Source organism: Vulpes vulpes, chromosome 1 (genome assembly GCF_048418805.1).
Source record: "Vulpes vulpes isolate BD-2025 chromosome 1, VulVul3, whole genome shotgun sequence".
Lineage (NCBI taxonomy): Eukaryota > Metazoa > Chordata > Mammalia > Carnivora > Canidae > Vulpes > Vulpes vulpes.
In genome coordinates, this window is record NC_132780.1 from 47,233,875 (window position 1) to 47,260,336 (window position 26,462).

Sequence of the window (26,462 nt, forward strand, 5' to 3'; positions counted from 1 at the left end):
TCACTTTTAAGACTGGGCTCTTTATTCTTTAAATTATATATAGGACACAGGCAGGAGATGAAGGGACCTACAAGAGATGTCACTTATGGCAACATGGAAATCTGGAAACCCTCTGCCTTTATCTACACATCACTAGGGAGTTCAGGGTCTGCTTATTCTCCCTTAGCCACCCTTAGGGAACCCCAGGTAGAGGAGGGGATAGGGTGAGGACTGAGATTGCCCTCAGGTTTATACTGGAAATGAACAAATACTATTGTTCTGTGGAACAATAGGAGGTCAAACCATTTTCTAAGCTTTTTAATTAGTAGTCAATAATCAAGTTACCCAGGATGGAAGGGAACAGTGGGTTCAAACCTTCAGTGGGGAGCATGAAGATGCTGACAGAGAGCCACAGATTTACTTTCTGAGCCAGAATTATACAGATCCTAGTATGTAGGGCTGTTCTTGCTTTGCCAGAACGTACTGGAGTCAGAAGGGGGAGTATTAGCAAGGAGAGTATAATGGACTAAAAGTTTGTGGGCCCTCTACCCCCCAAAAAATTCACATGTTGAGGCCCTAGCCCCTAGTATGAGTATACTTAGAGATGGAGCCCCTAAAATAGTAATTAAAATTAAATGAAGTCATGGGGTGATGTCCTGATCCAATAGGATTCATATCATTATAAAAAGAGACACTGGAAGCTCACTTTCTCTCCACATACATATTAACTCTGTCCAAAAAGAGACCTCCCACCAGAAACTGAGCTGGCTAGAACCTTGATCTTGGACTTCTAGCCTTCAGAAATGTGAGAAAATAAATGTCTGTTATTTTAGCCACCAAGTCTATGGTATTTTGTTATGACAGCCCGAGCAGACTATTGCAGAGAGCCTTCCCTAGCTCTGAATCTGACTCCATGTCAGACATGAGCTTGAATGGAAAGGGTGCCATGCATTTGGAGAGTTAGGTCCTGCTGTGGACTTTACCATGCTTTAGCTGTGTTGTCTTGGGTAGATCACTTTACCTCTAGGCCTGGAGATTCCTCATCTCTTAAGTTGGGACAAAAGATCATGTCTGACTAGCCCCATAGGATTCCTGGAGAATCAAGAATCAAATACTTAGCTTAACAAGACAGCTAGTATTTTTTTTCACATTTTCTATGCAACTGGGCATTATTCTAAGAAACTGATTTTAAAGTAAGGTTCGCTGAGATATACATATAGTCAAATTCACCTTTTTACTGTAAAGTTCTGAGTTTGGACGAACACAGTCACTTAACTGCCACCATAACCAAGTTGTAGGACATTGCCATCACCCCCCAAAATTCTTTTGTGTTCCTGTAAAGTAAGCCCCCCCTCCAATTCCCATCATCTAACAACCATGGGTTCTCTAGACCTATAATTTTGCCTTTTCAAGAAAGTCATGGCATCACACATTGGCATCACAGAGCTTTTCTTTTCTTTTTTAAAAATATTTTATTTATTTATTCATGAGAGACACAGAGAGAGAAAGAGAGAGAGAGGCAGAGACACACGCAGAGACACACGCAGAGAGAGAGGGAGAGCAGGCTCCATGCAGGGAGGACAATGTGGGACTTGATCCCAGGACTCCAGGATCACACCCCAGGCCAAAGGCAGGCGCTAAACCGCCGAGCCACCCAGGGATCCCTCACAGAGCTTTTCTAATATGAAAATTTAATCTTTAATTGACCGGCTGATTCAATTAATTCAAGGAATCAATTAATTCAATTAATCATTTAATAGCTTAAATGATTAAACAATCATTTCATCCTCATAAATTTATTTCAGGGTAGGTACAATGATGATAGGATGAACAGATGTGAAAATGATATGAAAAGGCAAAAAAATACACAAACATGAGGTATTGCTATTTTCATCATTTTTATCATTATTTCATGATAGAATAAAGACAAAATCAATTTTCAATGGAAATTTTGTATTGAATTTGCCTTATCTGCTCACCTAGAATCCAAGTGTCAGGAGATAAGTTATAGCTCTGTGACTTTTCCCTTCAAAACACGATCATTTGCTTTATTCTGAGAGCAGAGATTTAATTATGAAAAAAAAAAGTATTTGCCAAAATAGGGTTAGCGATAGAGTCCAGCACATCTTCTCTAACTAATTCAAAACCACTTGGCTTGAAGTTACTAACTCATAACCCTTATGTCTATGACCACATTGGTAATGGTAAAAGATAATGAAAAATTTCTGGCCTTCAAATAACAGCAATTTCCAGTGTAGCAACAACCAGTTCCTACTGTAATGGAGACAATGACCAGTCTGTTACCAGTGTTCCTCTTGACTCAACCTGAGCTGAGTTCATTCAGGGAAGGAAGGGCTGAATTTCTTCCCATGAAGTATCCCCTGGCTCAGTAGCCACACGTCTTGGAAGCACCCCATCATTCTTTATAATAGGAAGATTCTAATCTTCCAGGATGTGGTCATAAAGTCCTTACAGTCTGACCACAACAGTTCCAAATTCTCCAAGGAGAATATTTTGCATAAATTGTTTCTCTTTCCTTCTTTAAACTTCATATTACAGATGCAACACATAATAAATAAGTAAATAAAGTCCAGCTATTTCTTAAAGTTTACAGATTTCATGAATTTTTAAGGAACAGATCAGGAGAAACTGTTGAACCAAAGCAGTTGGGTACAGAGTATAACAAGGAGGTCTAGGATCCTCTTCAATATTTCATGCAGCCAAAAGCCTCTGACAGCTAATCATCTCCTAATGGGGCTTGCCCTTTGGCCTGCATGTTTCTAAGGGAGTAAAATGTTTGGCCTCCAAACAGGTTATCACTCACTCATTGAGTAAACACCACAAGCTGAAAGTGGCCTCCCAAGCATCATTGGTCTTTGCTAGTTGAGTGTAGAAGGTCCCAGATTAGCATTATTCACCTTTAAATCACCAGTGGTTTCAAAGCCAGCTAAGCATTTGCTTTGGATTTATAGGAGGACTCCAACTTCCCATTGTGCCTCTCATAAACACAGAAGGAAGACCAGACATCATGGTGGCTGAAAAATGAGTAGTGCAGGGAAGAGGCATGATCATTTGGAGGAGATGAAAGAATTGGACAAGAGAAAATGCACCATGGATATTTGGAATGGGACCAGACAATTAAGATTTGAGAGAAAATTCAAGGAAAGGGAGCAAGAATGAACCTGGAAGAGGCCATGCTGAGAAGTATGGTGGCAATAGAAGAAAAGAAGGGGAGGGGAGGGGAAGGAAGAGAAGATGATGAGGGAACAAGGAGGATGGTAGATGCATCTTATGTTCAGCCCAATGGAAGGAGGAGAGCTAAGCTTATCACCTCCTCTACTATCTCCCAATATACCACGAATATAGATTGTGCATTCCTTATTAAATTGTACCAGCAATAAAGATGCTTTGTTTAGTTGTAAAAATGAGAAAGAACCTAGACTCCTGGTGTGAAGAGTGGTAGGAGAGAGAGCTGTCTTCAATATTATTGGTCACCAGGTCATATCTACACTTGCTCAGCAAGTGCCAAGATTTCCCTAAATCCTAATTTTCCAATGTGGAATAATAAATCATACTGTTTGTTAAGCCATGGGGAAATTTTCACAATTTACAACGTAGTGACCAAAGAGTGTATACCTAACGAGTGCTCCATGGGTAAGAAATAATTGTTGTTGAACTGATTAGATGTGTTCATTTTGATTTAAAAATAGTAAAAGCATTGATTTCTAACACAAAACAATTTTACCAATGGCCTTTTAGTATTTTCTTCAGGATTTATTGTCTTAAACACCTTTCACACAAGTATATTTAAAAGATGCTCAGGTTTAGGTATTGTAACTAGAGCATAGTGGTTACTTTTCGATCATCCTATCAAAATTATGAGATATCAGGGAAACAAACATTAAGAGATTGAACAATTATTTTCTTGATATGCTTTAAAAACAAGATCCATTATTTTCCATAACTTGATTTATTTTAGGCACTATGGAATTTCTTTTGACCACAGGCCTCAGACATTATTCTGATTCACTTCACTGACTTAAGCAAGTTGCGATGATTAGGGGCCAAGATGGGCATCAGTCCTTCTGCTTTTCACTCTTTAACTTCCTCCACTTTTCTTTTGAGATTTATTTGTTTTAGAGAGAGGGAAGGGGGAAACAGCAAGTGGGGGGGAGGGGCAGAGGGAGAGAATCTTAAGAAACTCCACACTGAGCCCAGAGTCCCACACAGGATTCAGTCCCATGATTTATGAGATCATGACCTGAGCTGAAACCAAGAGTCAGACATTCAACCAACTGAGTCACCCAGATGCCCTACTTTAACTTTCTTCTTTAATTTGCCCTTTTTCTCAGGCCTCAGAGGATATGATATGCTAATCAATACATGCAGAAGAATAGTCCTCCGTATTATGCATTATGGCATCTTTCTAGACTTCCTCCCCAAATCAAATAGTTTCAGGTCTGCACCATAGCATCCCCCATCTATTTCATAGATGGCAAACCAAAGAAGGGATGAGATTCTCCAGAAGACTCAGGGAGCTTTCATATTCCGTGTGAACCCCAGTGTTTTTGATTGAATTTTAAGAAGTTATGAATTTCATTAAATGGTTTTTATTTGTAGCACCAAATAGATGAGCCAGTTTCCATCCATTTAATTTAAGGTTGGTTCTGTGATTTCAGAGTTATGGGAGGTTAGATAGGAGATAGTGAACACTGATATCTGAATGAACATGTTGAGAATTTCTCTCCAAATATCAGCACTCGTAAGAAACCCGCTCAAAGACATGATGTGCTTACCAACCAACCCCGTCAATGCCTGGCCATACATAAATGAGAAGCACCCATCTTTCTTGAAGCATGTGATCTGTTAGCAAAAGAAGGGGAGTCCCTGTTGTGTTGTCAGAGCTGTGCTGAGGGGTACCAGACTGTCTTTGGAGAAACTGAACTAGGTCAGGATAGAGAGTTCTTTGAAATGGTGCAATTTGAGTTTGTCTTCAGGAGATCTTAGGTAGAAAGGAAAGCAGATCAAACGTCCAAGAGGCATGAGTAGGTCTGGCCTGGGTGAAGTGCCACACAACTGGGCCCGAGGACTGAACACAGGGCCTGTGTTAGAGATTGCAGAAGCCAGACACACAGAGTGACCCATGAGAACCAGTACGAGATGTCTGGTGGGCAGACATTATCATGTGCCCTTACATAAGCTACTTAAACTCTCTGGAATTTGGGTGCATTATTTGCAATATGAAGGCAAATCAGTGTCTATCCTTGAGGACAACTACTGGGTTAAGGTAGAAATCCTTTGAGCAGAAATCCTTTGTAAAAGTGAATGACTCTGTGCTGATGGATGGTTATGGTGGCCAAGCGGTGGTGGGCGATTACAGAACCACTGTGTTTTGTGCTAAAAATAATCAAAAGCTGGTCTAACCTGACACATTTTACCAGTAAGCCAGACCTGAAAAGACTTAGCTGAGCTAGTTAATAGCATAGTAGGTACTAGAGCCTCAGTGTCTTGGGTCAAGAAAAATAAAAATCTCAGGTCACAATCAATCCCCCAGCTACCTGGATTTCCCATCTGGCATCATTTCAGTCTGGTGAGTTTGGTGACGAGCATGCACCTGACCTGCCCGGATCATTGGAAAGCCTCACCCGGCACTCAAAGTGGCACTTCTGACTCCCCGTTGTCATACTTGGGATGGCATTCCATCTCACAAATATTGAAGCCAGGGTGTGAGGGCAAGTTGCCAGGTGGCACAATGCAAAATAAATGCCTCATTGTGTTTGTTGCCACGCAGTATGTGGCTTTGTGAAGTCCAAAAGCTATCCAGTTGCTGTGACTGGAATGTGACAGTAATTTGTAACAACGGTGACTCTATTCCCCCCACTTCTTGGTCTACTTTTGTGACATGCTCCAAAATCCTGAGAAAGGCCTGCAAAAGAAATGTTCAGAAATGTTCTAAATGGGTTTAGAAAACTTGTGAACCCTGTCTGAACTTTTATTAGAGTCTCCCACCACTCACCCGTTTGACATCAGAACAAGGAAAGCATTATTTATAACAGCGTGTGTGAAATCCCAGAAGGGACTCTTGAAAGAATTAACGTGAAAAATGTGTCCTAAAGAGACTGCAAGCATAAAACAAATGATCAGATGGGAAAACATGTAAATCAAAATTGGAATATTTTTTTCTCCCTTAAAGGAAACAGGAGCTTTTTCTTTGGCCATTAGCAACACAAGACGGAGAAACCAGGAGAATCAGTGCCATAATCAGAGGAGCCCCAGAGCAGTTGTCACTGCAGAGCGAGGCATAGGGGAGAGTCGTGTGCATTGGCTCTTCGTAATGTCTCCAGAATGGAGGAGATAAGATAGTAAAGGTTACAGGGAAGGAAGAGACACCTTAGATGCATTAGTGTGCTGGAATTTATAAAGCACTTCCCCAAATATTGTATGTTTGGCTGTTTATATCCCTGGGAGGCATAAATTATTATTTACATTTCATAGTTGGAGCAACTAGTCAAGGACACCCAACTAGGAAATAGTGCTCTGGAACCCAGTTTCTAACATCTCGAATTAAGTGTTGTCCATGGCATTACCAGTGTAAATACACAGGAGTGTAGAAAGCATGGTATCTTGCTAGGTTAACACATCCCATATTGTGTTTTTAGCTGTCTGATTCTAGACGTATGGAAGCAATTCTCTGTCTCTCCCCCTCTCCCCACAAACACACATTCAAATTAGTTTAATTCACTAAGTTAAATAAAATTAAATCTTTTTTTTTTCTTTTACCACCAAACTCACGAAACACTTTAAGAAGACTGTATCATGACTCTCCAAGAAGCAAGACAAGTTACAGGTTACAGCATATTTGACATGTCTGACCTAGGAACTTTTGTGGGGAGCTGCTCTTGGTATTGTGAGGGCCCAGGATCCAAAAGATTACCACATGTTTGTCCATAACATCCTACTTCTCTTTTTATCCTTCAAAGACCAACTATATATTGATCATAAATCTGGATTCTGATTGCAATATTCCCATAAAATAAATATGTGTTTTTCACTAAAACCCTGCACAGAGCCCTCTCACTCCATGAGAGTCTGCACCATGTAGCTCCCTGCATGCCACAAAGCTTATCCTTGGTCCTGGTATGTGGGTCGCCAGCACCTGAGACTAATCATTCCCACCTCGGTGCCCTGAGTGCTTGTGAGTCTCTGGAAACATTGGGAACTCCTTGTGTATTGGCAGATTTCCTTTCCCAAAGTCCTGGGCACATGAGGTTCCAGGGTTGGGAGCTCAGCAAGCCAGCAGCACCAATGGCTGCACTGACATGGTCACCAGTGTCCTTTCTGGTTCATCAATGCCTGTGTCACACAGGTTGTATTATGAATATCAACCCTGATGGTAAGTATTGACATCACCTTCATGCATGTCCAGGCAGATCCGTGAAGGAAATCTGTGCTCATAGAACAGTGATCACCTGACACAACATGGTGAGAAGCCAGTAAAGAAATTAAAAGCTGACTGAAGGCAACCCATCTCTACTTAGTGTTTGAGCTTTGGGTGTGTTCAAAGCTGAACAGTAAAGATATGGGGGCACCTTTCCCTTGTCCCAGGAATCTATTTCCCTAGTGTCAAATTTGGAATCCTTGTACAGAGAACAATGGAGGGAAAAACCCACAAAACACTCTCCTCCTTTGATGCTCAAGCTTTCTCTGATGCTAAGAGCATCATCAGAAATCGTCAAGCATATTAGACATCTCTGACACTCGCAGGTCTTTGGGCTCAGTAATTGAGCAGCATTTTTCAGGCACCGTTAGCCCATTTCTTTCCTTTAATGAGTCAGAAATGGATGTTGATGATTGTAGCTGGGCAGAAACTCAATGTGGCATCAGTGTAAGAATAGAGGGGCTCATGAATGGTCTGAGTCCTGCTGTCTGTGTGCTCATCTGCAGCTGCAGTGTGTCTCAGCTGGTAGCACGAAAACCGGAACTCACCACCCATTGGGCTACTGTGCAGAAATGTCTTCGTGGTTTTGAAATCAGGCAGCCCCGATCAGCTGCAAACCTAAACATGAAGTTCTTAACTTTTGTCCAGGAAGTCCGAAATCATAAATAAGTGTCCTTGTCAAACAAAGTACCCTATGCCTATGCTAAGGCTCTTGCCATCTAATGCCTCAGCCTTACTGTGTTTACTCAAATGAACTTTCCCCAAACTGTATTTATTCATTTTTGTGCACTAGCTTAATTGTAGTAGAGGCAAGTCCTTAGCTCAAGGTCCAAAAACCTGACTGCTTTGTGTCCATAGCAACCTAAATCTCAGTCGCTTGTAAAATGAGAGTAATCATTGTCTGCCCTGCCCATGGCCACCTTATGTGAGGGTATTTGAGGCAGCACTGTGCGCTCATCCTAAGACTTTAAGTGAAGGAAGTTCTGGCCTTGCTAAGAAAGTAGTCACTTGGTGGGTCATTTTGGACACAGCTTCCTACTTCTTTCCTAGTTGGAGTGATCTTGTTATGTAGAAGACTGAGTCACCTTCATACCAGAAAGCACATGTGTGTGTGTGTGTGTGTGTGCGCGTGCGTGTGTGTGTGTGTGTTATCCAGGATGAACATCCACCCGTTGTATTCTCTGCTCTATTTTGTTTTGAGAAAGAAAGAATAGCAAAAAATATGAAAAAAAATATTTTGACCATTCTTTGCCCTCTCTGTTACTTGTTTCTTATAAAGAAATTGTATTTCCCATATTTATAAATTAATACATTATAAAATTAAAATTAATAAATACAAATAAAGGAAAGGGAAAAAGTCCCCCCCCCCCCCATTTACAGTATACACTTTTCTCCCTGGTGATGGGAACTTTGTTTTTGGGTGACTGATGCCTTCTGTTCACCCCTGCTCCACCAGGTCGGTGGCCACACAATGCTGCCCATTCGCTGGATGCCTCCAGAGAGCATCATGTACAGGAAGTTCACCACAGAAAGTGATGTCTGGAGCCTGGGAGTCGTGTTATGGGAGATCTTCACGTATGGCAAACAGCCCTGGTACCAGCTGTCCAACAACGAGGTACGCAGTGGGCTGGGTGAGACCTCCCAAAGGCTGGTGTCGAGAAGTGTCCCTCGGCTAGAGGCCAGGAGACAAAGTTTTGTGGCTTTGTTGGGAGCAGCAACTCCCATGTGGCCTCTCTGTACCTAAAATGTCATGGCCAAAGTATAGTCACTCGCTGAATTGAAGCATTCTAGAGAAAGAAAAGCTGTGTTTGCTGGCACACCTGGGATTTGCCAGTGATGAGACTGAAAATCACTTGTGCTGCTCATCTGGTAGATTAATAGCAGATGTGGCACTCACACCTTCAGAGTCCAGCTAGTAGTATTCCAATAAGGTTTCAAGTCTCTCTCTCTCTCTCTCTCTTTTTTTTTTTTTTTTTGCACAAAACACTAGAACATTCTAGTGTTTTATTTTCATATTTCAATTCTTTTACAACTACATCTATATTTGAGCAAAGCTTCTTGGTCAGGCACCTCACATTTTCTTCAGGCTATATCTGAAGAAGTCTTTTATCCCAACTCCACTCATTTCTACAGCTTGGAGTTGCCTCAGTCAGCACCTTGACATGAAAGTTCCAGGCTCCATCTCAGGCCAATAAGGCTAAAATCCATTGGAATTACAGTGTGAGGTCTGGAAGCATCCCACAGAGAGAAAACATTTCTCCATCAGTTTGGTGACCTCAGTGTGCCTAGAAAAAGAGACATAAACCAATGAAATTAACCATGATTTACCAACCCATAATAATTGCTCTCTTCCTCCAGAAAAAAGTGAACACTGAGTGGGTTTCTTTAGAGCAGCCCTCTCCTTGCGATAACATTTGTTTTATCTGCTTTGTTTCTCTTCTTGGCTGATTCTGTCTTCTATCTCCATCCTGTTCAGGTGATAGAATGCATCACGCAGGGCCGAGTCTTGCAGCGACCTAGAACATGCCCCCAGGAGGTCTATGAGTTGATGCTGGGGTGCTGGCAGCGGGAGCCCCATATGAGGAAAAACATCAAGGGTATCCACACCCTCCTTCAGAACTTGGCCAAGGCATCTCCAGTCTACCTGGATATTCTAGGCTAGGGCCCCTTCTCCCAGATCGATCCTTCCCAAAGCACCTCCTCAGATCGGCCGAGAGGATGAACGTCTTTTAGCTGCCGCTGGATGCCATCAATCTGCTGTTCTTCACTCCGACAGTATTAACAACAAAGACACCGAGAGGCTTTCAGAGGGAAGCCATGTGCACCTCTCCATCCGTAGACACAGTATGGACTTCTTTTGGCATTGTCTCTTTCTCTCTTTCCATCTCCCTTGGTTTCTTCCCTAGTTTTTGTTCTTTTTTTCTTTTGTCTTTTTTTTTCTTTTTTGGTCTTCCTTGCTTCATAGTCCTTACCCTTTCTTTTGAATCAATCTGGCTTCTGCATTACTATTAACTCTGCATAGACAAAGGCCTTAACAACCCTAATTTGTTATATCAGCAGACACTCCAGTTTGCCCACCACAACTAACAATGCCTTGTTGTATTCCTGCCTTTGATGTGGATGAAAAAAAGGGAAAACAAATATTTGACTTAAACTTTGTCACTTCTGCTGTACAGACATCGAGAGTTTCTATGGATTCACTTCTATTTATTTATTATTATTACTGTTCTTATTGGTTTTGGATGGCTTAAGCCTGTGTATGAAAAGGAAAACTTGTGTTTAATATGGGAAGCCTTTATCTATGGGAGATTAAAACCAGAGAGAAAGAAGATTTATTATAAACCACAGTATGGGAGGAACAAAGACAACCATTGGGATCAGCTGGCGTCGGTCCCTACTTAGGAAAAACCCAGCGATTGTTAGCTGGGAGGAATGTATTCGGCACCTTCCCCTGAGGAGCTTTCTGAGGAGTAAAAAGACTGTTGAACTCTGTGCCATGGACTATTCTTTTCCCATCACCAGAAACACTAGAGTGTAGTTGAGAGAAAAGATGGCTTCCATGAGACGCAAGATGGTGCATCACACGTCGGGACAGTCTTGTCTTTGCAGGTCACGGTGATAGCACTGGTTTGTTTTTCCAAGTGTTGTCCACTGAACCTTTGTCGAGTTCAGCTGAAAATGGGTGAATTCTTGTCCAGAGATCATTTCAGGGTCAGGTGGGAAAGCCAAAGACTTGGAAAAGATAGGACAAGCTATAAATTCGGAGGCATTATATTGAACTTTTCAGATAGCACTTCCCTCTGAACCCTGCCCTCCATCCCACCTGTCCTTTAAACTGTGCAAGCAAAATTGTGCATGGTCTTCGTCGATTAATACCTTGTGTGCAGAAACTACCGCTCCAGACGTCGTGCCCCTGATATGTAGAGCAGATCCATAAGAGGTATAACTTATATATTTAGGGGAAGCTAATGGAGTTCATTAGCTGAGTATAAATGTCTCTGGGTCATATGGTGGTGATGGGTTTTATGGAAGCCTAGATGTCCTCATCTGCATCAACTGGACTGTAGGACTGTTGGGAAGGGCAAACTCAGTCCCCGAGGGCAAAGAAACCTCACCCTGGGGACATCACATGCAATGATGTCCAGTGTGCACAGGCCAAGGTCTGGGTGTGGGCTCTGGTTGGGAGAGTGGTTTCATTCCAAGTGCACTCCATTGTCAGTATGTTCTTTGTTGTTGTTGGGTTTTTTTTTTCCCACTCTATTAAAACAAGTAAAAATTTTTTAAAAATCAGGCACAGCATGCCAATGGGGAGCTATGCCCAGACCAAGTTTTGGAGGTGTGCTTTTGGGTATAGTCGTGGGTTTTGCGAAAAAAGGTTGTAAATTTAAATAGAAATTTACAATTATTTGGACGATCCGTTTTACCAAGGAAGAAAAATATTTCTGTTCCTCAAGAAAACTTGCTACCCTCTGTGAGGGGAACTTTGTTAACTTGACATCTTTATAACACAAGCCAGATTGAAAGTGAGTGATTTTAATTCATCTTAGGACATTTTATTTTGTATTTGTTTCTGAAGGTGCAATTGCTCTGTTTCAGTTTTGCTTGCGCCCTTAATTCCCGGAGCACCTTATTTTCCATTCTAGGCTTTGAAAGCCAGTTCTCAAAAAATCAAAAGTGTTGGTTAACAGAGAATGAAAGGAAACGCAGTAGCATCAGCCACCAAGTGAAGGGAGTTGGACAAGAAGAACCCTCCAGTCCCTTCGAGTTCTGCGCTGGCCTGTGAGACACGGGACTTGAATTGATTGTTCTCTTTGTCGGTGAAAAAACCCTCCAGAACACACATAAAAACATAATGAAAGCCATATCTCCATGATATATACCTGTACGTATATATCCTATTAAGGACCCATGGTACTGTTAAAACACTGTGGCACTCTGGGAAGCAGTAAAGAAGGGGCAGATTTGTACAAAACTTTTCTAGATTCCATCAGTGATGACCTGAACACCTGAACAGGTTTGTCATTCTGCGTGACCGGCCAGCTGCTTGGGGGCGGGGCGGGGGCAGGGGTGGGGGTGGGGGGGACAAGCTGCAAGTTATTCCTTTTATTCGATAAGAGAGCAAAGGAGGTAAAGACGCTAAGGGATCAAATTCAAGAAGGGCTGCGCAGTTTTAAAGCAAGGATTTATTTAAGGCAAATGAGAAGATGGGAGCATTCTATTCCATTCTGATACTGTTTTCCTTTAAAGGAAAAAAGCAAAAAACAAAAACAAAAAATCTGCTTACCTTCTGACAGGCCCCTCAAGGTCTTGAAATGAAAGGTTCTATGCAAGTGCAAAGTTTTATAGTTATTTATATTGCTGATCATCATCATCATCATTATTATTATTATTCTGTTGTCTCAAGAGTAGGTACTGATTTCAGAGACGTCTTGCATTGAAAGAATACCAGATTGGATGAACCACAGAATAGCTTAAAATAGTCATCACTGTTCCTCTACCATCCCCTCTTCTCATGCTTTTTTGATTTTTAGAAAAGGAACATCCTCGTTCTGAAGTGTACCGATCACAGAATATGGCCTGCTACCAAATTTGTAAAAAAACTCCAACAGCAGTAGGGATGAACCTAATTCTCTAGCCCAAGCTCAGTTTGACACTCGTTTCCATTTACAAAGTGTTTCATAGTTTTCCAGCACCTTTCACACCTGTGAGCAAATTATTCCCATTTTTTACAAATGAGGAAATTGAGGCTCGGAGACGTTAAGTGGCATGCTACAAATCTCCAGGCTTGCTTCTGGCACCAGTGGGATTTGATCTAAGTGTTCTGACTCTGAAGTTCATGATTCTGTCCACTAGAGACTCCCGGATTCAGACAAACAGTCCAAGAAAGCAAGCACGGTGATAAATTCATGAAGCAGGACATGAAGTTGGAAGAACAAAATGAAATACCTGAGATGACAAGCAGCTGAAATATTGTGATATATAATCATGCTTATAGCTTCAGTGAAGTCCTTGTATACTGAACCAGCGTCATAATCAGGCTTATTTAGAAAGCATTTTGAACTATGCTATAGAAGATCATATCAGAATTCATATTATACAGATGTGTTCACATCCATGCTGTGGTGTTTTCATGTATTTATATGTGTGTTATAAATACTTGATTTATACATAGACAGACACACAGACACACTGTGTCTGTGTGCTTATGTATAAATGTTTAGGCACACAGTAATAGAGATAATTCTAAGTAGGGTGCAGTATGAATAATTTGCTTAAAATCTGCTAAATAACCAAAACTTTTTAATGCCCTATTGCGGTTAGTGCTTCCATTCTCCATGTGGGTAGGACTACATCGCACTTTTCAACTCTGTGCAGTACTGCATGGGTGGAAGACATATTTAAGGTAATGTGCTTCCCAAAACAACTGAATCAAAGCCATCCCACTACACTGAGTCCTTTCCCTGGCTCCTTGCAAAGGAGAATGCAGACTGAAATAGATCTCCTTATGTAAAGGTCCAGGAAAGGAAAATTGATTTTTTTCCATCTTTTTGCACATTTGTATCATGCTCACCTTGTCCCACTGTGACCCCTTTACACTTGTGTTCAGAGTCCAAGCATTCCAGAAGAGAACCAGAATGTCGGGAACCCAGTGTCTCAAAAGTCAGTGGTGAGAAGTCCAAGACCTCACCACAAGGCGAGCGACTCTTAGGAATTTCCGTGTCTGAGTGGGAATGCAAAGCAACAACAGTATAAAATGCTGTCCTTTGCAAAGAGCCATGACAAAAGGATCCCCTGGTCAAGAACAGACTTTTCTTTTTAACCTTTTCTTTTTGCAAATCTTCTATAATGCCAATGGTTTTAAACTGTATATCTAATTAAATAAATGACTCCATACACACACACCCTCAATTCTCTTGTTCTCTCTCTCTCTCTCTCTCTTTCTCTTTTTCTCCCATTTGAGGATTTTTGTTTCCAATGCTGAGTTTGGTTTGACACATTACAGAAAATGGGGAATGGCTGGTGACCCAATCCTCAGATGGCTAATGAAGGTTAAAGCACTTCCTTCACAGTGTGTAATTGTGGCATGCAGAGACTCCCAGGTTGTGATAGCAAATGTTATTCTAAAGAATTAGGGTTGGGAGGGATTTGTAGTTAAATATGACAGCACGTGGAAGGCTATTTTCTCATTGTTAGGGCTAGAATGAATCACTGCTGCTCAAGTCAAAGGCTCTTGAATATTCTCAGTTTTTGCATTGTGCCCCCTTTTCCTTCTACTTTTATTTATGTATTTATTTATGTATGTATTTATTTATTCATTCATTCATTCATTCACTTATTTATATATATTTTTGGCTCCATTCATCACAAACACAAAGCAAAGCAAAAAAATATATATATGTGTGTGTATATGTGTTGCAGGCAAAACACTGTGAAATTCACAACAGCAACCAAGCAACTCTTTTTGCCATCTTAACATACGTCTCAGGAGACGAAATGGAAACACATGGGGATGTCATTCTTTTAGTCTATGCATTCTAGGCCAGGTCCGTGTTTGTTTTTTTTTTTTTTTCCCCTTTGGTCTGTGCATTAATGAAAAGGATCCTGAGTGAAGGTTGGCTGAACGTTCAATGTAACGGAGCAAGCATAATAAAAGCTACTAATAGCCACATGTTTGGACTGGAAAAAAAAATCAGAGAAAATGAAATGAAATGTATAAAGGCCTACTACATCTTGCAGCTTGTATATCTTACTATTGCTTTAATAATGTATAAAACAACTGGAAATGTTTTAAATACGAGGTCTTTGAATTAAATGTGGATTTTAAATATGTAATCCCTTGACAAATGACCAAATTCTTGTGAAATATTGATCCCTGCATTCACTGATCATTACCTATCACTTACAAATCTGCCTAGAGATGTGGGACACTCTCTGCATCTGCTTCTGTACATGGAGAGATGTTTGTATATATCCAGGCCATATACACACACACATTTCAATATCTCTCTGAAGATATATTGCCCTTTAAATTGTGACCTGGTATTTGGAACTCTCTTTTTATTTGCTTTATTTTCTTTTTAATGTGACGTCTCTGTGCTGATACTTACTGGTTCTTGTTTTGCGATCTGTTTTGAGGTCCATTGCTTTACTAAGACCCACTGCATCTTGGCTGATTTCAAAGTGACACCAGAATATCAGTGTTTAAAAAAAAAAAAAGTTTTGTTTGTAAATCATGTGACCAGCTTCTCTCAACCTGACATGGAAAGTCTCTTGTACTACAGTGTATTTAAAAAAAATGATGTCTTACAATAAATAACATCCTCCAAAAGAGACACTAAAAGTTACATGATGATTACTTTAAAAATGTATAGAATTTTCACAAGGCATGTGGGCTCTTTTTACTGTCTATCTGTCTGAATTTTAATATGGTCACTGCAGATGCGTACAGGGTTCATGAGTTGAAGGCAAAAAGAGTATGTGACCTTTGGAACAAGTTCCCTGGCTGATCCCTCCATAACCTGGCACTTTCAACTTCTATCTCGGATAACCGGAACATCACTGTCCAGTAGAACTTTCGGCAATGGCATACATGTTCTATCTGCACTGTCCAACGTGGCTAGTTGGCACTTGAAATGTGGCCAGGGTGACTAAAGAACTGAACTTTACATTTGACTTCATTTTAATTAGTTCACCTGTAAGTAGCCACGTGTGGCTCATGGCTACCATGTTGCCCAGCATGGAGGGAGAAGATGGAATCACTGTGATTTCTAGTGGATCAGACCTAAGAAATCTGCCAAGAGACAAGTTGTGTATCATGGTATCCCACGGTAGGGGCATCTTTGAGGATCATAACGGCTCAGGAGCGGTAGCCAAATTAAAAATGCCACATTCTCTTGGCCTCTCAGTTAACCAGTGTTTCCTAAATCAAAAAGGTAAAGGAAAGCAACATACAGGTGACTTGTCGGGGGTCTTGTAGCCTGTCTCTGCCTCACCAGCAGGTGGCCCACCCACTCTTCTCCTCAGAATCTCACCGTTGTGTTTTCCAGTGTCTGACCTCTTCCCCTCTACCTCCTGTGAGAGGAAAGGAGACATCTGGGCAACATTCCTGGTGGAGACTTCAGGAACATAAAGTTTGGCAGTGGATTATCCCCAAATCCGACTCCTCAGGAACTTTGCCTCCTGAAAGCTCCTCTCTCTGGTGCAGCTAATGTTTTCCTTGAGTTATAAAAATATGACCAGGTTAACACTATCAGCAAGGACTTGGGGAATTCAAAGCTACGTAAGGAGGGAAACAACTTGTTCAAAAATCCAAATCAGATCGCATGTCCCTGTGGGATGGAAAGACTATCCCGCTAGAAGAAACCAGATTGAAGGATGAAAGTTAAACTTACTGGCACCTGGCCAGCTAGAAGCCAGTCTGGACTATTAAAGCTTCACACTTCCACCAGTCCATTTTCTGATAGTCCTATTGTTGGGACAATTACAATGGTATCACTTTAAATTCCAAATCCAAGGTTAAGGTTTCTAGTGCCCTTGTCTGCTTCTTCCTCAAACACACTCCTATAGTTCTCCCTTAAAGATGTGTAATTTCCTATTGGGAGTAACACTTCTGCAGTACTGTGATGAGTAACCTCACGGATGCCTACTGCATGCCACGGTGTAGTGTATGTGTGCAAATGCCTGGGGCTGCTATCACAAATTATCACAAACGGGGTGGCATAACACAATGGATGTTGATTCTTTCATAATCCTGGAGGCCAGAGCCCTGAGATTGAGGTGTTACCTCCAGGGACTCTAAGGGAGAATCTGTTCCTCACCTGGTCCAGCCCCAGAAGTTCGTTGGGCTGTGGCCACCTTGCTCCAATTTCTGCCTTAGTGGTCACCTTGCCTCCTCCTCTTCTTGCCTCTCCTCTGTGAGTCTGTCTTACAAGGATATGGGTGACTCCATTGAAGGCCCACCTGCAGAACCAGGGCAAGCTCATTCTCTTGAGATCCTTACATCTTCTCCCTTACGAGGTTACATCCATGGGTTCAGGAGATTATACCATGGGCATATCTTTTTGGAGACCACCATTCAACTACAAAGTATTACCCAACACTTAAATCAACCCTGGGAGGCAGGTACTATTATTATATGCAGCTTACAGATGAGAGACTGAGACACTAAAAGTGAAGAAACCTGCCAGGAAGTTTGATCAAGATAAATTGACCAGTAAATACAGTACTTACTATTTGTCAGGAAGACAGTCATCTGTTGCTCAAGGGCTCCTACTGCAGGCAATAGGCAGAAATGCAGGCATCTGGCTGGCAAAGGGAAGGCCTGCAGGTGAGGGTTGGGTGGGCCATGTGACTTGGTGTTTAGGGTCTGTTAGAAAGTAACTCAACAGCCCAGTCTTGTGGGACTGAGGTTATTTATCTGTGGCAGCCAATGCCAAGATTCAAGTTTTGAGGAGACTAGAGAGTTTCTAGGAAGTTAAACGTGGGGAGTGAGGAGGTCTTTGGTCATTAGGGACAAGGTAAGCATTTATCCACTAAGCCAAAACCCAGAGTGAAGAGAGCATCACTAGCAAGGTCTTTGGGGTACTTTCTTAGTGCTTCTAATCCTCACCCTCAACCACTCATCAGTCTAGGGGAGGGTGAGCCTGCAGGTGAAGGGAGCCACCTTACAACAAGATTCCAAGACTTGGGGTGATTTTAGAACTTCTTTTGCAATAAGATCCCTACATATTTAGCCATTTCCCTAATGTCAGGTTTTGTGGTAGGCTCCCATGGCGAGAGCTACATAACAGCTAATGACCCTGTCCCCTACCCCCTGCCATCTACAGGTGGTATTTTACAATGAATGTGCGGTTTAGACCAAACTCATTCAAACAAGCAATAATATATCATCAAGACCACAAGCCTGCTATGTAGGCCAGAAAACTTCCTCTCCCTGTCCTTGCATGGAAACACACTCAAAGGCAGATGCAAGGATGTATGAATGTCTGGCCTATAACTAGATCAGGTGACAGGGAAGGACAACATAAGACCCAGGAAGCTGCCTTTCTGGCATAAGAAAGCTGGGCTTAAGTGATTCTTTTGTTTCCTTCATGCAGAAAGGGTGACACTTGTATTTACCTGTGATAATTCCTCAATCTTCAGAGGATTTGAGTCATTTCATATACCTACAAAAACCTCTAATGTCGCTTGTACTAATTAACAAACCTTCTCGCTTTGGTAACAATATTTTAAATACCAATTAACTACTCAAGTCATTTCTCACATGGGCTCTGCATCTTTATGTCAGTTGTAGGATATCTATATGTCCTTATATATGTCACAATATCTAATCACTTCTAGCATAGAGACTGGATATAACTTGAACACACACATCACATCTATACACGGACTTTAAAGTTAATTGCCATGCAGACAGTATAACCACCTCCTTATGGACAAGCACAGCCTTTTATCCTAAAGGACATATGGATCTGTAGATACCAACCCAAATGGGGGAAATGCATCTTTCTTCTTTTTCCTTTAAATCAGATTATGTTTGACTAAAGTCCCACAGGGGCAAAATCAATCTCAACAATTACTGGGTATGTCTCCCTTTCCTAGGGTAAGCCATGGATCTCATGGCTCATTGATACCCAGGAAATATCCTAATTTACTTCTTATCACCATCCAGTGGTGCTGGTGTCAGAGTTAAAGAGCTCTGCATATAGGATAATACATCAGGCACAGCAGAACCATTCTCCAAAGCCCCACCACCTCCCGGACATCCTATCCACTAGATATTGTGACTATCTACTCTCACAAAACATCACAAAGCTTTACCTCCAAGACTTTAATTTAGCTTTCAGTTTCATTTGGCTTGAGGATATTTTTTTCTTTTTTCTCATTCTGTTATAATTTATCCAGCATATGTATGTATTCAGAACAAGATGGGAGGCTCTGTGCACCTGTTCAATCTTCCATCTTCCTTGGAAATCTCAAAGCTTTCTTCCTTGAATTGAGATGAGGGTTCTCTTCACATGGTCTTATTTTTATGGCAAGATAAATATTAGAACAGTTCCTCTCAGATTTTGCTGTGGGTCAGAATCACCTTGGATAACTTTGAAAAATGTAGAAGCTGAAGGCTCACCCTGAAAGAATTAGTTTCCATTAGTCCAAGGTGGGGCAAGAAATAAACATTTTTCCCTCAAAATCCTCTAGGTGTTTCTAATGTTCAGCTAGGGTGGAGGAATATTCGTCTAGGGGATGATAAAGCTTAGCCCCAAAATTTCAACCATCCAAACAAAAAACATCTGGTGATAGATCTGGACTTGACTCGGAGAAAATGGGCCAGACAGAGAAGGGTCTAGAAATTTAGTTCAAGAATGCTAGATGGAGAGCTAGATAGATTTGAAGCAAATCATCAGTATCCAAGAAGTTGAGAAGTGAACTACATGTCCTCTCAGAAAATAAGTTTCTGTAAAGCTTCATGGAAACCATTTATGGCCCAATGCTTAAGGCAATCAATCAATCAAGCAGTCCTGATGGACTAAAAGTCCGGGGCTCCAGCTCCCTGTTATGCCAGAAGAATGGCTAGTGGTTCTGCAACTATAGGTTCTGATGAGGATCATCCTGCTGCTAGCTTGCTACATACTGCAGTCACCAGAAGGCCTGGATCCAGCCCATGACCCTGAAAACTGAGCCCACAGGATCAGCTGGAATTGAAGTTCCTCCATATTGCTATTACATGCCTGGCCTAGATCACTGCAGGGGGTGGCACTAGCACTTCCTTAATCATGCAACAGTCCCAAGGTCAGGATTCATCTTCAAGAGTCTACATTCAGTCCTACCAGATTGCTGTGTGCAATTCTAAAGAGTGCTGGGCATCTGAATTGGGAACATGCATACCAGATACTGATTTTATCCCCATGAATCTTATCCTAAATCATAATATTCTAGTAGTTCTGCTCTATGTGCTATCCAGCCATTTGATCTTGTTTGTGTGACAATATTGTGATTTTTATTTATCTTTTTTTTTTGTCGGCCATTTCCTACAACTAGAATGAACTAGAATAATTCTGCAACATCTTTATGATGACGGTTATTTTTGTTCAGTTCGCCTGACCACAGGACTTTTCTATAGTGGACTTAAAAGAAAAGCATTTGCAAAGTTATGTAATATGTTTTTAGTTTGGAGCGAGGACTTTCTTGGAGACAAATAGCTATTTTCCAGCTTTAGGGTATAGAGATGAATACGGATCAGAATGGTTGTCCAGGACCTCCTATAGCATCACAGATTCAAAGGGTTGGAGGGGCTGCAGAGGGTGATCCTTTGGACATTCTTGCCAGGGGGTCCAGCCCTAGTAAGAGGGAATTTGTTTGAATACATCTTCCTGCCCCCCCTCTCCAATCCCCCCCACCAAAGTCTATTTGCATTTTACAAAGCTTCCTTAGCAAGTACTTCCTGGTGCTGAACCAACATCTGCCTCCCATGGGCTCAAATCTCCTGGGAGTGCACAGAATAACTCTTATTCATTATTACTTGGCATCCCTTTATGACTGCCTTGTGCTCTTCCTCCCACATCCATCCCCCTACAGAAAACTCTAGAATGCTTGCCAAATACCCAGGAGAAAGGGCAAGGAACCCAGCTCTGCCTGGTAAAGCTAATGCCTAGCCCACAATTCCATGGTTACTCTTTATTCACATCAGCTCATTTTCCCCTACCTGTTCTTCAGGCTTCAAATCTTCTTGACACAAGCAAAAAGTAACTTTAGAAGGGATCAGAGAGATTAAAAGTGAGGTGTGTTTCTTCTCCTCTACTGATAAAACAGACAACAAATAGGGGTCCACAGCCCTTATATCTGAGGGTCATCTAAAATTTCCCCAGATGCTGTTAAAAACAAGGGAAGTAAGGGTATATGGATGTCCCATGGGACAGTGAGACTCACTGTCTCTGATGTTAGAGAAAAAAAGGGTGAAAGGTATTGCTTATTTGCCTGCTCAGGCAAGGGTGGGGGTGTTTGCTAACCTAAAGATAGCCTTAATTTTATTTGTTTTTCCTCAGGAACATCTGCTTGCACAATGATTAGACACTGGCATTCATTAACACAGGAAGTGAAGTGTCTGAGGTTTGTGTCACTGGGAGTGTTCAAGAACAAAATAAGACAGACACTCGTGGGAGTGATTTGAGAGCATTTTTCACACTATGCAAAGGTTCACCCTAAGAGAATGTCTAGTATTCAGAGGGCACTGTCGTTGAGAACTCAGTCATTTGTGGTAATTGGGAGTCACTCTGCCTGGAATTGTGGGACAGGGTGGACGATGGATGACACTGACCATGTGTATGTGCCATGTGAATGAATACCTAACGAGGGCCTGGTGGCAGCAGTGTCTCAGAAAACGCTTGCTGAATAAATGAATAAATTTCTTAGGCACACAGTGAAAAGAATGCAGAACATTCTGTACACCCTTTCTACATTCCAAAGTACATTTACATATATTATGGCATTTTTGCTTCCTAACATTCCCGTGAGATTGGAGCACAGGCTTTCCCCTCCCCCCATTCCCCATTTTGCAGATAAGGGTCTGGTCATGGTCCCATAAATTAGGGACAGAGTCAGAACTAGACAGGGAGTTTCCTAATTCTTGATAGGATTTTAGAACATTCAATCATCAGGCCAGAGACTTTAAGGAAAATTTCCCAGATTCTTAATTCTCATTTATAAGATCAGGATATGATGACAATATATCCTGAACCCCGTCTCTTTCCACCTTGCTCCTTTGGCTCAAAAAATAAAAAGTGATGCTATTAAAAATTAGATTTTTGAACATGTTAAGTATTGTGTGAAAGTGTGACCAGAAGGAAAATAATAAAATATAAAAGTCAGCTACTTAATTTCTACATCTACTCTTCAAGACTTCCAGTAACAGGGGATCCCTAGGTGGCTCAGAGGTTTAGTGCCTGCGTCAGCCCAGGGTGTGATCCTGGAGTCCTGGGATTGAGTTCCGCATTGGGCTCCCTGCATGGAGCCTGCTTCTCCCTCTGCTTGTGTCTCTGCCTCTCTGTGTGTGTGTGTCTCTCATGAATAAATAAATAAAATCTTTAAAAAAAAAGACTTCCAGTAACAGTCGATTGAATAGATTTTTGAAAAAAATGCAAAATACAGGAATCAATTAGATTTTCCCCATTGATTAAAGGGGATTACTGAAGAATTCCACAAAGAAATAATGGATATCATCCTTTGGCTATGCAGAGAAGGTGGGACTAGATATAGACCCAGTAAAGTTGGAGATTGGAAGCATCTTTTGGGGATACACCAGTTTACCCCAGTCAGATTACAGATGAGAGCCCTGAGACATAGAAGGGTCATGCAGAGTGCTGAGGCTCACCCCCAGGTTTCCTAACTTCCAGAGACCCTCCAGCTATGGCCCTTAGTGTCCTATTTCTTTGGCTCCCCTGGAGCTGAAGCATCTGCATCTTTCTCTTCATCACAGTGGCCTGTGAGCATGTGTGTCCCCAGCATGCCTATTTCTTCCTTCACTCCCTTCCCCCTAAAACAGGGTTCAAGACCTATAATCAAGTGCAATAAAGGGTGTATATTTCAGTTTAAATAAAATTAAAAGATTTCTTCTAGCCTTCTGCATCTCAATAGTAAGAACAAGAAACCAAACCGCATTACTCCCTAAATTTTAGTTGTCCCCATCAATTTCCAGATTCCACTTAGGAGATCAGTCCTAAGTAACAGGGCTGAGGATGGGAAAGAATCCGGAAAAGCTGTGAACAGCTCCCCATTTCTATCCTCTATGTGGGTCCCCACTCCCCCCACCCAGCTTCCCCCTTGGCTCTTGAAACCCACTGCCCTCTTGGGACACCGTCCGCCCTCCATCATCCTACCTACTGGCTCCGCATCCCTCTCACATCTTTTTAAAGAGATATTTTGGGAAGCAGCACACGCACATCCAGAGACCAATTACTCAATCTCCCAGCAAGTATGGAGATGATGGAAGTATAGCCCTTCCGTCTCCTAGCAACGGCTTGGGGGGGAGGCTGGAAAGCAAGCTGGTTGCCCAGCACCACCCTGCGTAGAAGGCATTTGCGCATTTCGCTTTTGTTGTCTTTGATGGCCATTTCTAAAACTGGCTCTGTATTCTTGGGGGGATTTTAGGCATTTATTCTTTTAAAAGATCTCTGCTGACATCCACAGGTCCTATAATTAACATCTCAAGTCTTCACAGGCCGGAAGTGTTCCGTCACCCCTAAAAATACGGAGGCCCATCTTGGTCTTCCTCCTGTAGCTTATTAGGAATTTGGCCAGTCCTCTACTTCCTCCAAACTATCTCTCGCCTTTACACATATTCAACCCAGATGTGGACACTCAAGCACTCCTTTCTTTCTTTCTCCCCGCCCCCCCCCCCACCAAATTGTGAACTCTGCCCTCTAGAAAAATCAAAGTCACTGGAGATCTTACTCAGCTTGCCTTTTAACCTAAAATGACCAGCCAAAGCCCATTTCCACACCTGTTGTCCCAATGCCTCCATAGTCTCCAGCTCTGCTCCACTCTCCCCCATAGCAAACAGTCATTGACAAAGGAAATATTTGACAAACTGGAGTAAGAATTGATTAAATGAGGAAGGAAGGCATGAGCTAGCCTGATAGCTGACTCCCCTAACTGGAAATATTCAGGATCCCAAGAGAGAAGGCTGTTGAGTGGAAAGGCAGTTGTTTCTGTTGTTTATGGGAGAAGGATATCTGAGGAAAGAGAAAGAGAGGTAGGATCAGAGAGGGAAGGGAGATCTTCATTATCAATCAAAGAAAACTGAAAGGCTAAGGGGACTGGGGAGAGCTGCATCTGCTCTAAATTCAGACCCTACATCTGTTATTTCTGACCCAGGGGCCCCTCACCTTTGGAAATGCTTAAGAAGGCCAAATCCTCCAGCTAAGGCTTGGGTACAAGTGAGGGCCAATGGGAATGCCAACAACTGAAGTGTGTTTTGGGGCTGGAGTTGGGTTGGGGGCGTCAAAGATCAGGAGGTAGGACATGGAGTGCTTTGTTTCAGGAACACTGATTGAAAGAACAGAAGGTGGCACTAAGCCTGCCCTTCTGTGTTAAGTTTGCAACAACCTCATGGGATGGATAAGATGAGAAGCTGGGGTTCCTAGATAATATTAACAAATTTTATTTCAACCAAGAAAGAGGTTGTTTTCTCTAAGAAACAGGTAAGTCCCTTCCCTCCTCTACCTGCCTGTGCAGAGGTTTGCTCTTCTTGGAGTCAGGAAGTTTGCATAGATGACACCATTTCTATTGGCTCCTTTCTGGGGCCCATGGCTCACCATATAAAGCCTTGCCAGACTAGCCATGTTTAGTCCTTCTGAGCCAGTTCCTGAGAGATTGCAACCATCTCACTTCTAGATAGAATTCATGAGCAATAGCTGAAGTTCTAGTAGAAAAGAAAGAGAAGAAAGACAAGTCCACACTGGCTCTGAATCCCAGGACAAGTCCCATAGAAGGGCCCACCACTGCACATTGGTACATGAGCTCCTTTCCTTTCCTGGGCTAGCTCAGAAGCTAAACCAAGCCTCAGCTGATGAGCTGAGGGATTCTGAGAAAGGGATGGAAGGTCCAGGGAGAGATGAAGAAGGCAGCGCAGAACCTGCTCACTGCTTGGGTTTATCGGTTATTGCCTAGAAATGAGAAGTTGAGTAGATGTGACAAGACTGCTGTTCCTAAGTGTATTGCAAAGGGAAATCTTTTTGAACAAAAGAATTTTGCTCTTGTGGCTTCTTTGGTGTCCTCAGTCCCTGCAGAGATGGACTATGGAAAGTCAGCATAGCTTAGGTAACTATTCCCTGCAGGAACACTGAAACCTTCTAGGTCTACAGAGAAGGGTGAATCCATCAGACTCTTCCCTGTCCCCCCTTCATATTGGTGTCAAGAGGAACGAGGCTAGAGCTTTTAGGCTTTCAAGGGCATCCAAGTGCATAGGTGGGAAACAATTCCAGTTTGGGGAAGCCCCTCAACTAGGCAAGGGCATCTTAGATCTGTGGACTCAAGGCCAATCTTCTACACCACCCTGACTCTGAAGACTCAACACCAGCTTGTACTTTCCTAAAAACCAGGGGTCTGACCCAAAGGCCAAAACACATATTGACAAGGGTGCTAAGAGACTGTGAAATAGACTTTCTTCTACCATTTTGCTCAGGACCAGGTCGCTGTCCAATAAATCCCATTGGTTGCCTCTCTTATCTCTTGGGAACTTCCCAAGTTTATGTACAGATATACCCAGGAGCAAAGCTCAGTCCCCCAAATTGTTATTTCTGAGCCTGCCGAGGTTGATTCTTTATTTTCATCACTTATCTGAAGTTCTGCATGTTCAAGTTCTGCTCTGACACAGGGCTTTGTCAGGAGCCCAGTTACCATGGCAGTGCCTCCAAAATAGAACAAGTCCAACACATATCAATAGACGGTACAATAAATAGAATAAGTACTACTTACAATACATTATTCGTTTCTACAGGGTAGTTATTTGTACAGAGTTGAAAAATAACTACACCTCCCCCCTTCATTTAATTAGAGGAAAACAATTCCACAAATCAGAAATGCACAGTGTTTATTTCAGAGCAGAACTGAGTGGCTGTGTGATTAAGAGGACTTGATGACGGTTGCATTTGCTAGGGGAAACTTAATGCATTAAGGCTGCATTAATGCATTAAGGCATTCAGATCTCTGAAGCACTCTCTCCCAAATCCAACCTATGGTGTGGTTTGTTTGGAGGTACTAGTTAAGTACAAACTGTAAGTGTGTCACCTAAGAAGCATACCATTTTTCCCAATGGTGGGGTAAGCATTCCTCTCTGTTTTCCCATGGCCACCTTGGTTTGCTCCTGTTGTCCCACAACATCCTCAAGTGTCATTCTTTGGATGAAAACTTATATGAGCACCCTTATTACAGGTAACCAGGTTGATGAGAGACACTTTGAAAAAATTTCCAAGGCTCACTCTGGAAAAAAGATGCTCATCTTTGCGGTAGATATGTTTGATAGATATTGTATAATTTGAGCTATTTGTAG

At 42.0% G+C, this 26,462-nt stretch overlaps 1 protein-coding gene across 2 annotated transcripts in view; it reads left to right on the forward strand.

Annotated features, from left to right (window-relative positions):
• Positions 1-15,750, forward strand: part of NTRK2 (neurotrophic receptor tyrosine kinase 2) — a 332,550-nt gene extending 316,800 nt beyond the window's left edge. For both annotated transcript variants that reach the window (XM_025984167.2, XM_072763240.1), the window contains 2 exons: positions 8,874-9,032; positions 9,894-15,750. In XM_025984167.2, coding sequence (XP_025839952.1) covers positions 8,874-9,032; positions 9,894-10,079 — 345 coding nt within the window. In that variant the 3' untranslated portion in view covers positions 10,080-15,750. The remainder of the gene's footprint in view (positions 1-8,873; positions 9,033-9,893) is intronic.
• The last annotated feature ends 10,712 nt before the right edge of the window (positions 15,751-26,462 follow it).